This window comes from Helianthus annuus, chromosome 2 (genome assembly GCF_002127325.2).
Source record: "Helianthus annuus cultivar XRQ/B chromosome 2, HanXRQr2.0-SUNRISE, whole genome shotgun sequence".
NCBI lineage: Eukaryota > Viridiplantae > Streptophyta > Magnoliopsida > Asterales > Asteraceae > Helianthus > Helianthus annuus.
In genome coordinates this window covers 125,135,381-125,146,776 of record NC_035434.2, presented here as the reverse complement: position 1 = coordinate 125,146,776, position 11,396 = coordinate 125,135,381, and the positions used below count along the sequence as shown (strand labels likewise).

The following is an 11,396-nucleotide window of genomic DNA, read 5'->3' as shown; positions in this document are numbered from 1 at the left end:
TCAAGTTTTTGGCGCCGTTGCCGGGGACTCTTGGCGATTGCGTTGATTACTTTGTTTGGACTTGATTGACATTATACGTGCTACGTGCTATTTGTTTGAGTCGTAGGAGTCTAGATTTATTTGTTTCTTTTTGTTTTAGTTTGTCGAGTCAGTTGTTAGTCTTCTTCTTCTTCATCTCCACCTAGTCCACCACCCGTAGCTCACATGGCCCGTAGGACAGTCTACGATCAGGCGACCACTGGCTTTGCCGGTCGGAATTCCCCCATCACCCTTCCAGACATCCCGAACGATCGGTCTTGGCAGATTCCATCCTACATTATGACCGCCATCACAAATTCCTGCCAGTTCCATGGTCGTGACGACGAGGATGCCCCCGCTCATATCAATCGCATCACTCGTCTCTGCAGCACCTTCTCCATTGAGGGTGTCAATCTTGATGCTAGGTATCTTCAGATCTTTCCATTCTCACTCGCTGGACGCGCAGCCGTCTGGTTCGATTCTCAGCCCGCAGGCACTTTCACCACTTGGGCAGGTCTCCGTGATGCTTTCTTAGCCAAGTACTTTCCACCAGCCAAAGCGTCTCGCCTTCGTGATCAGATCCACTCCTTCCGCATGGAGCCTGATGAGCCGTACCACTTGGCGTGGGAGCGTTTTCAGACGCTTCTTTCCCGTTGTTCGCAGCATGGTTTGTCTGATTGGGCGTTAGTTGAAAAATTCTACAATGGTCTTACTCCTGAGATTAGAGCTCGTTTCGATACTTCAGCAGGAGGGCAACTTTTGGGCAAGAAGACAGTAGCTGAGTGTAACGATTTGTTTCAAAGTTTTGCCCATTCTGACATGGATTACAGCACTACCAGCAGGACTTCCATTCCTGTTCGTACCTCCTCGGTCGGTCGAGGGGTAAACCAAGTTAGCTTGGATCCATCGGTAGTTGCTGCTATGATCGAGAGAGTTAGAGAGGAGTTGAGGCAAGAGATGAAGCGAGAGCTGAGTGAGATTAAGAAGAGAATTGATAGGTGTGAGGTCTGTAGGGGAGGTCACGACACGCTCGATTGTCCCACTCTTACTCTAGAGCAGGTTGAGTGCATAGCTGGTCAGTCTAGGGGTCAATTTAGTAATAATAATAATCTTTTTAACTCCAGCTGGCAGGGTAGTGGTAGTAGTAGTGGATATCGCCCTTCTGGCGATCCCCCTGGTTTTCCATTGAGTCAGTATCAAAGTAGGGGGACTGATTTATATCAGAGTGGTCAGTATAGTGGTTCGAGTAGGCAGTTTGCTAGTGGAGGACCGACTCAGGAGAGTCAAGGCAGTGGAAAGGCTCCTGAGGTTAGTACGAACAGGTTGGAGGAGATGTTCACCCAGATGATGACGCAGACTCAGGCGTTCATGAAAAATCAGGAGCAGACGAATAGAAACCACGAACTTCAGCTTAAAAATCAAGAGTCTACTCTTTTAGATCTTCAGAGGTCAGTAGGGTATATACCTAGGCAGTTGAGAGAGTCCCCCTCTGGTCAGTTTTCAGGTACCACTCACCCGGTTAACCATTCTGTGAAAGCCATCACTACTCGTAGTGGGATGAGTCTAGGAGAGGTCGCGAGAGAGAGTGTTGAGTTAGAGAGTGACGCTGAGGTAGATGAGGAAATAGAGATGGAGGCCCCAGGTAAGGTGCAACATAGGCTAGACCCAGCAAGTACCGCACATACCGAGGAGCCTCAGGTTGAGAAGAAAGTAAAGAAGCAGCCGGTTAGGGCTAGGCCACCGCCAGTGATTGATTATTCCCGTCTTCCGTTTCCCGCCCGTGCTAAGCAGCAGCAATACGCTAGGGAATACGAGAAGTTTCTTACGATGTTCACCCAGCTAAAGGTGAATCTTCCGTTCATAGAGGCCCTGAGATCCATGCCCAAATACGCCAAGTTCCTTAAGGATTTTCTCAAGTGTAAGGATAAGATAGGTGAGTGTTCTAGTACTCCATTGAATGGAGATTGTTCTGCAGTGATCTTGACTAAACTTCCTGAGAAACTCACTGATCCGGGCATATTCACGATCCCATGTTTGTTTGGTGGTGATGTTCAAAACCACGCGTTGGCAGACCTTGGTGCTAGTATTAATTTGATGCCATATTCATTTTACGAAAAACTAGGCCTTGGTGATTTGAAGCCAACTCGAATGACCCTCTCGTTAGCGGATAAGTCAGTTAAGTATCCTCGTGGGATAGTGGAGAATTTGTTAGTGAAGGTGGACAGGTTTGTCTTTCCAGCGGATTTTGTAGTGCTAGATATGGAGGCTGATGAAAAAGTGCCGTTGATTTTAGGGCGCCCGTTCTTGAACACCGCTAAAGCGCTTATAGATGTCTTCTTAGGCACAATTACACTTAGAGCGGGCGACGAGTCGGTAGTTTTCAAGGTGAATACTACGAGAGGGTCGAGTGATCGAGTCGAAGCGATCGCGTTGTTGGAGGAGAGTGGGAAGGTTGAGAGTGCCGAGAAAGAGGTGGTGACTGAGCCGAGTGTGGAGAAGGTGTTAAAACCCAAGTGTGGGGATCCACCTGATAGGAGAGTTGAAGAGTTGGAAGAGAGGTTGATGAGGTTAGAATCTAGGATAGAGACACTGAGCAGGGCTCAGTGTGGGGATAGATTTCGATATGAAACATCTAGATTCAAACCGCCCGATGACGAGTTGAGAGATTGTGAGAAATATGAGGGAGTTTGGAGAGATGCGGGAAATGATAGGTTTGATAGTGCTGCAGCCCGTAGTAGTTGGTATGGAGGTGAGCTGCGCTTATATGATCCTCCATGAGTGCGTAGACAGTTGTGCACCATTTGTAGAGTTTGTATATTGAGTCTTTTATTTTGTATCATGAGTCTAATTTAGTAGTATTGAGTCATTTTTTTTAGAGTCGGTACTGCTTTGGTGTTTGCTTGTTTTTGTTTATGCAGGTTTGAATATGTACCACCCGTACTCAATCTCCATTCGGGTGATTTTGGAGCTGTTTATTCAAATTTCAGGCATTTATCAAGTATACCAGTTAGAGTCAAGCCGATCGCGAACGAAATGCTATACGATCGAGCTGGATTGGACGAGAGTTTTGGAGCATCTGCGAATTAAACCAGCTAAGTCCTTTCCGATTTGCCCTTGGTCTTTTATTTCTTATTTATTTTTAGTTTTTTGAGTCGGTTTCCATCTTACATTGAGGGCAATGTAAAGTTTAAGTGTGGGGATGGGAACTATTGTTCAGTGTGTCTAGTTAGTAGAGTCTTGAGTCATAAAAAAAAAATTTCAAAAATCCAAAAAAAATTAAAAAAAATAAAAAAATTAGAAAATATCTTTTGAAATAAGAAGTTTGCAAAATAAAAACGGAAAATGATAGAAAAGTTGGATTTTTGTTCGGGTTCAAATAATAATAATATGAGAATACATAATCGTGCTCGTGTCTAGTTTGGGATATGCGGGTAGGCCTGATTCGGTTCTAGGTTCCTTTGATCTTAAATATACCTAAGGTCGGTCTACTAGTGGGTTCTCATCTAGGGAAAGTGGGGAAATTGAAACCGCCAAAAATAACATAAGGGGCACCGTTATAAGTTAAAACCGTTAGAGTTTGTGATCATAAAAAAAAATAGAATAAAAAGTGAGCTAGAAACTAAATGAAAGTAGCCATTCCTATGTAGTCTGGGTTGGGGATAGTGACTCTACAGCCGGATTACCGCTAGGGTGTGTGAAATCGACCGTGCAAAGCAATAAAAAGAAAAAAAATAATAAAGTACCGAAACTAAGTAGTCTGTGGTTGGGGATAGCGACTCTACAGCCGGACTGCCTCTTGTTTTGGGAAAGCAGCGTCTAGACTCACGATGAAAAAAAAAGAGAAAAAGAAAATTTTTTTTTGATTATAAACTCTCCTGGTTTTGATATAAGACGGTTGTGAATTGGTCCAGTGATCGTTCTCTTTGTCCTATAAGTTTGAGGTGGGTTTAGGTGTACCTGTGAATTTCTAGTGTGAGACCCTAGGTAGATTGACCATAATTGAACTTAAATTGCATGATAAGGGCTTCGAACCGGGTTTGGATTTAAGAGGACCCTTTGTAAGTGTCTTAGCCCTCTCTTTAGTTCAGTTTTATTGTTTAAAAACCGAAAAGTCAAAGTTATCGTAAATTAGCTTTGACCTTCGATTTAAACTCAAATGGTCCAGCCACTGTCCGAGATGAATGTGGTTATGTGATCATAATTAGGTAGGTGATTAACCCTTAAAAGGGTACCTCATAATTATTTCGTTTGCTTAGTTAATTGTCGGGTCAAACTAATTAATTAAAAAGTCAAATTGGACAGAATTTTAAATAATGATTAAAACTAATAATACAGAGGTTATAAATTATATTTTAACACTCTAATAACTTAGTAATTATTATTAGAACATGTCCAAACAGGTCCAACACGACAATTCTAAGTCTAAGGTCGGTTCGCAACCGAAAGTCGCAAAAGCTTGACTTTTGCTTTGACTTTCAGTTCTGACCAGATTGAGCTTATTTCTTCCATGTTTTAAGCTTCCATTAGGACCATATTATGTTGTAGTATAACCCTCTGGAGTTGTATTACCTGGTCCTTAGTATTCTGAATTATATGCTAATCTTCGTTAATATGCTTATAAATGCCCATTTTGCCCTTTTGACATATAAACGATATTTTTGAAAATGTGAGAGGAAAAAAACCTTTGTTACTGATATATAAGTATGTCCCGAAAATTTGACACTTGTTTCTGGTCTCAAACAGAAGTTATGCTCGATATCGTAAATTGAAAGCTTTTATTATTTAAATTAAGCTATCTTGCATAAGACATGTTTAAACATGGATTTTGACCCAAAACTCATTACCTACTGTAAGATATTATTTTTAGGGATTTTAAGGATTTTTGGTCAGATTATAAACTGACCATATCATTGAGTTCTTGTATAAGTCGCTAAACGACGATAATATCCTTTTCATGCATAAAATGAGATTGACATATGATTTGAATGCCAAACCTTTTCCTACTGATCGTATATTTTGAGCATTGAAAACTGATCAAAATCTCAGATTTCCATAAACATCTTAATTATCGTCAATTTGCGATTTTAACGCTAATTAGATGCATAGTATGGTTTAAAACCATATTTAACACCTAAGACTTGTTACCTACTGATTTTTTAAATAAATTTTTATATTATTACAGTAGATACAAGACATGAACTCAGACTTTCAAAAATATCCTTAAAAGCATATGTGAAATGACCAAAATACCCTTCGGGGCATAGTTTGGCCATAAATGGTAAACCTCTATGTATGATATCTTACAGATGTAACTTGATAAAATAAATATTTTTACTAAATATTTTAGACCAGAACCTCAGATTACTATAAAATCTCTTTTATCAATATTAAAATGACCAAAATGCCCTTACAGGACTTAAATTGGTTTTAAATACTTCTTGGGCATAAGTGTTAACATCCTACTGATATATTAACACATTTTAAGCATATAACATATGAGACCTGTATATAATTCATTTGGTTACCCGTTATGCATTTATGCGTTCGGATCGGTTTATGTGGCTAGTTTACATAAAATAGCCGAAACGGGTTAACCTTATCATTAAATCTTCAAAATCCAGAATGTGTTTAGTATACCCATATTATACAAGTATCCAAACTTGTCGGGTCTAAATTACATTCCATCCCGGTCTCCACTTAATCTAGCGTTTAGAACCGTAAGGTATCTTTCAAACTAACCGGTTTAAGTCTTTGACTTAAATAAAGACCCGTTAGTATCCTAATAGGTTAATAAACCTTCTATACAAGGCCTTAGAAATATACCGCTGAGTTACTTCTTTCACATCTAGCTCAGGTAAATACTTATTTTCCCTTATACAGGCTTGGGATACGGTATTATAATAATACCGCTTGGTCAGGTATGTAATCATTTAATCGGATTGTGATTAATAAATTGCATAACCCGTTTTAATCTGTTTTGTTTGATAACATAAGCATTAGGGGTTAATACGACCGTGTCCTGGATATCCTCGGCTCATTTCATTTGAAAATGGCCACGACCTATGCACGGGGTGTAGGCATACACCTGGTAGATGCACATGCTAATATAACCCACATGTTGGGGATAACTCCTTTGTGGGTTCTATAAGTGGTGAGTCGGTTAATCATGACCGGCTTTCAAACCGGCCCATATGCATGACAAACATGTAAAACTGTGTACAAGATTATCTTAAATAATTGTCCCAAGTTATAAATGGTTTGTGCCTTGTGCACTTAAATCAATTTTCATAAGTGTTTTCAAATGAGTAAGTTAATTGTATTTACCAGTGTAAACCGACGTATTTTCCAAAGACTAAGTGACAGGTACCTCACGTAAATAGGCTAGAGCTTCTTGGTGTCAAATAAGAGGATTTTGAAAATCCTTAGATGCCTGGAGTCTATTATTTCAGTTTCTTGTATTTTATTTTATGATCCGCCTGTGGATCTCTATTACAACCAAGTATGTATATTCTTTTATTTGGACACTCGGACACTATGGTTTGTAATAGTAATTATTCACCAAGCCTTCCGCTGTGCTATTATATTGTGTGTATTGACTATGATGATATCAACTACATCACGATACTCCCCGCCGGGCCCACCGGTAATATGTGGAAATATCGGGGTGTGCCCCTTAGAAATTTTTTTAGGAATTTATATAAAAAAATTTGTGAACACGGATTTAAACCCGACCCAATTATGTAAAAAAGTTAGCCCACTAATCTCTTTAAATAAATCTTGTATTCCTATAACCCAATATCAAGCCCAATTATATAAGTTTATGTTAAAGCCCAACCCAAATAACTAAATCAATTAAACAAAAAATAACCAAAATAACCAATCGATCATTCATCTCCTCCCTCTCGACCTCCCGTCTTTGCTGCCCGCGACCAAGAATTCAAGAAACAGAAACATCAGTGCAGACTCTATTCGATCGATCAGCCACAACCCACAAATCTCGCCGCATAGTACCGCACACCGCACTCTTGATTTTGTAGAGGTACCTTGATTTCATTCTTCAGAAATCTAAATAAGGCTGTTGTAGAGTTGTTCCTTGGATCATCTTGATTCTACTGTGTAAGGACCTTCAAAAATGTCCCTAAACAACCCATAAATGTAAACCCGGACCCCTGAAACCCTATTGTGCATGAAAAACCAAGAAAACAAGAAAATTGGGTTTCAGGCGGGCCGCATAAGAAATAGCTTAGCCTTACGCGGGCTGCTACAACTTATCAAATGACCAGATAAGCGTTTAGGTGTTTCAGGCGGGCCGCGTAAACTATAAGAGGTGTTTACGCGGGCCGCGACAACTCATTAATTCTCCGGACATGCCAATAGGCCACGTGTGGCGCACATGGCAGGCCTAGGTGTGACACGCTAGCCCTAATCATTGCATAGGTGCTTCTCGCGGGCCGCGTAAGAACCTGTTAAGGTTTACGCGGGCCGCGTAAAACTCAATTTTCAGCTATAAATAGGTTGGGTCATGAGCAGTTCATTGGTGTCGACGAAAGTTTCAAAATCGAAGTCATACTGCTCAAAATTATAAATTCACACAGTGGTACTGCCACGATACCGGGTATTAACTCGATCGCTGCTACGATTCAATATCCGATCGATTGAAACTATCCAATGGATGTTTAAGTGCTGCCCCACATTAGGGTTATACTTTGTCATTCGTCGTGAATTCGATGGATGTTTAGTATTGCACTTTGTTATTCGTTGTGAGGGTTGTATCTCGTGAATTATCGTAAATCCTGTATTAGTTACTAACCTAGTTCGTGTGCATTGTGATTTAAATTAGGTTATCAGGCTTATCACTAGGCTAAACCCTGCCCGTATAAACTTGCAATGTGAGTCATTCTCTTTTTATCAACTGTTTTACAATACCTCAAATTATTTTAAAAGTTATAATTACAGGGATTAAGTCGTGGTTATCTTGAATCACTGGCTAGTGGGGTATTGTGCACATTACTAATTTCTCACTGTTAGGCTAATATACCCTAACAGTGATAATCATCACTACTTGGGTGAAAGGACCCAATAGTGATATGACCATCGTCACTAGGAGGTGACACGACGCCAAATAAAAATAAGATAAATGCCATTGTAATCGCTCTTATGCTGTAAATTATAGCTATGTGTCATTTCATCAAATGGAGTGACTCACCAGTATTTCCCCACTGACAAAATATTTTTAAAACATGTTTCAGGTTACCTACTGTGAATCAAGAAAAAGTGCTACGGAGCACTCCCAAGCTTGAAGTAGTGGCTCAAATAAATAAATAAACATGTTTTGTAAAATAAGCGAATTCCTGTTAAATTCCTCTATTGTAAATTACGGGGTTTATCCCTAATTATGGAATAAAACACTACTCGGGCATTTTTAAGTTTAAACGATCCTGCTAGACTTCCGCTGTACCACAGGTTTCTGTCCCGCGGCTCCTGGACCGGGTTAAACCGGGCGCGGGGCCGTGACATACTGTTTGAACTTTGAATATGAAGATTGAATATGAATTATGAAGATTAATAAGGCTGTTGTTGAACACAACTTTAATTGTTTAACATTCAATAAAGAAATCTAAATATGATTAAATAATAAAGCCAGCCAAACCGCCTTACTGTTACCTACTGCCGTTCATTATTTCTATCCATAGTACAGATATGGATATTACCAGTATTACTACTGGGTACCAGGCAGATATGGAGGAGCCTATGGTATTCAAAGCCCAACCTCAAGAAAAACCAAAAGTAGTGAAAAAGAGACATAGGTGGGTAGGTTGGAGGCGTGTACACAGGAAGAAGCTAGCAACACAGAAGACCATGAAAAAGGAAGACCCAAAAGATAAGGGAAAAGGCATAGAGACTGGGAGAGTTCCAGACAAAACCAGGATATGCTATCTTGGGAGGAAGAGTTGGACCGTAAACTAGCATTTGGGGACATCATCGGACCTGCCGATGAAACTCTCTTTAATTACCCAGCTGAAGCCCTACTCCCTGTTAAGCTAGAACCTGCCATTCCAGACCCTATTGTTCACCTTAGACCTCTACCAGGAGCTCTGGAAGAATGGTGGACTACCGACTGGCAATTCCAGAACCTAATGAATAACCCTAATACTTTCTTCCCTCAGTTCGACCCGGAGCCTGTACCAAACCCACCAATGAGCAATGAAAACTTAGCTGAACTCCGCCACTATGGCGAGGAGGTGGTGGATGCCGGAAATAGGATTCGGGAAATGGGAGAGCAGATTTCCTGGAAGTATGACGAGAGGGAACGTCGTTACTGAAATGCCAACTAACAGGGATTGCATAGGGTGGTGTGGTTGTAGTGTATAATAATAGTAAAATATAAATCTTGTAAAATAGCTTAAAAATAAAACGTTGTAAGATAATCAGTGTGTACGGATGCATACTACTAAAATTATATAAAATCGGATAGTTGCAAAGTCGACAGTTTTGGCTGTACATGTTTGTGTGATTATGTGTTTCTCTGTTGATCTTATCGTATTATTTAACTACTTGTTAATTTACAGTATGGGTAAGCAAAAGCTTTCAAACATTTATCGTCAACTAGATAGTGCCCAAAAGAATAAGGGAACCTCATCTCAATCAAATTCTTCAAGATATTCAGTAAATACTAAGGAAGGAATATTTGTTCGTAAGACACATTATGAGAACCCACTTACTGCCAAGAAGAGAAATTGGATTATTAGAAAAAGCCACGAGAAAATAGGGACATCCAATTCAAAAGAAGTGATAGTTAATAAGGAGACTCATGAAATAGGCAAAAATCCGCCATGGGAAGATGAATTAGATGAAAAATGGTCAGATCTTTATATGTTAGCCACTACAGCAGAGAATCTTGATCCTTAATTAAGATAAGCTGCCAAACCTAGACCAACCATGGAAGTTAAATAAGTAAGTACGAGGCAATAAAATAAATGCAGAGCATAATCGTCGTAGTTAAAATAAAATAATAGTATGTCTTTGAATTTCAGTTGTAATAGATCTATAAGGTTGTTGTGTTTGCTATTTTAAATAAAATTTGGTTTTACAGTTGTACCAAAATGTTTGTACTAAATAAATAGTGGTGTTTGATAAATATCCAGATGGAACACGCGGTTAATGAACCAGTTAATAAAGTGAATCAATCGGAACACAATAATGAGGATCATTTTCTAAACCAGCAAGATATAGAAAACATCGTTGCTCAGGGAATAGTTAATGCTATTCCAGCAATCGTTGTTGCGGTAAAAAGTCCTGCTGAGCCTTCGCAAGCTCACCCTAGTAAACGTACGCATGACGATACTTCCAGTAATAGTATCAATGGAGGCGGTAACAATAATAATGGAATTCAAGCCCCGGAACACAAAAGAATGAAAGCTGCAACACCTGGTTGCACTTACAAGGAATTTATTGCCTGTAAACCTGTTGAGTTCGCAGACAATGAAGGGGCGACTGCGGCACTAAGTTGGTTGGAGAAAACAGAGGCAGTAATCAAGATAAGTAAATGTGCCAAGGAGGATAAAGTTATGTATGCATCTCACCTTTTCAAGGAAGAAGCATTAGAATGGTGGAACACGATATTACAAGCCAAGGGAAGTGACATGGCCTACGCCATGAGTTGGGAAGAATTTAGGCGATTAATAGAAAGAAAATTTTGTCCCGAATATGAAAAAGAACAAATGGCAAACAAATTCCTGAACCACCGAATGGTGGATGTTGACTGTCGAGGGTATACTTCAAAATTCTTTGAGTATGCCAGAATTGTGCCAACCCTGGCATCGCCAGAGCCGGTACTTATTTCTCGCTACATATGGGGATTGATTAGCGAGATTCGTGACATTGTCAAGGCTGTTAGACCCCGCACAATTGACGATGCAGTGGAATTAGCCAACACCTTGACTGACGGACTGGTGCGCACACGAGAAGAAAATAGAAGGAAGGAAGTGACCCAAAAGATTACCCAAGGATTTCGTGTGGGTAATAGTAGCAATTTCAGAAAAAGAGGAACCGGGCGATCTTCCGCTGTTCCATTTTGCGGTACCTGTAAAAGGAGGCATTTTGGAAAATGCAGAGGGTACTGTAACTTCTGTAAAACTCCAGGGCATCAAGAAGAAGACTGTAGGAAAAAGAAAACCACAGCCTGCTATAAATGCGGAGAAGTTGGACATATCAGGCCAGACTGCCCGAAATTAGTTAAATCAGCAGATACCAAGGCGAAACCTACAGAAGGAACTACTAAAAAGAACGCAAGAGCCTTTCAATTGACTACACAGGAAGCCGAACTAATTCCTGACGTCATAGCTGGTATGTTCTTAGTTCACAACGTTTATGCGAAA

General features: G+C 40.1%; 1 protein-coding gene across 1 annotated transcript; it reads left to right on the top strand.

The window, feature by feature from the left end:
* The first annotated feature begins 204 nt into the window (after positions 1 to 204).
* On the top strand, positions 205 to 2,796 carry LOC110895083. Its single transcript, XM_022142363.1, has one exon. It carries the CDS (start codon positions 205 to 207, stop codon positions 2,794 to 2,796), a length of 2,592 nt encoding a protein of 863 aa, XP_021998055.1.
* Positions 2,797 to 11,396: the final 8,600 nt, after the last annotated feature.

Bases quoted from the DNA above. Each gene is read 5' to 3' on its own strand.
- LOC110895083 (XM_022142363.1), top strand. From the start codon at position 205: ATGGCCCGTAGGACAGTCTACGATCAGGCGACCACTGGCTTTGCCGGT.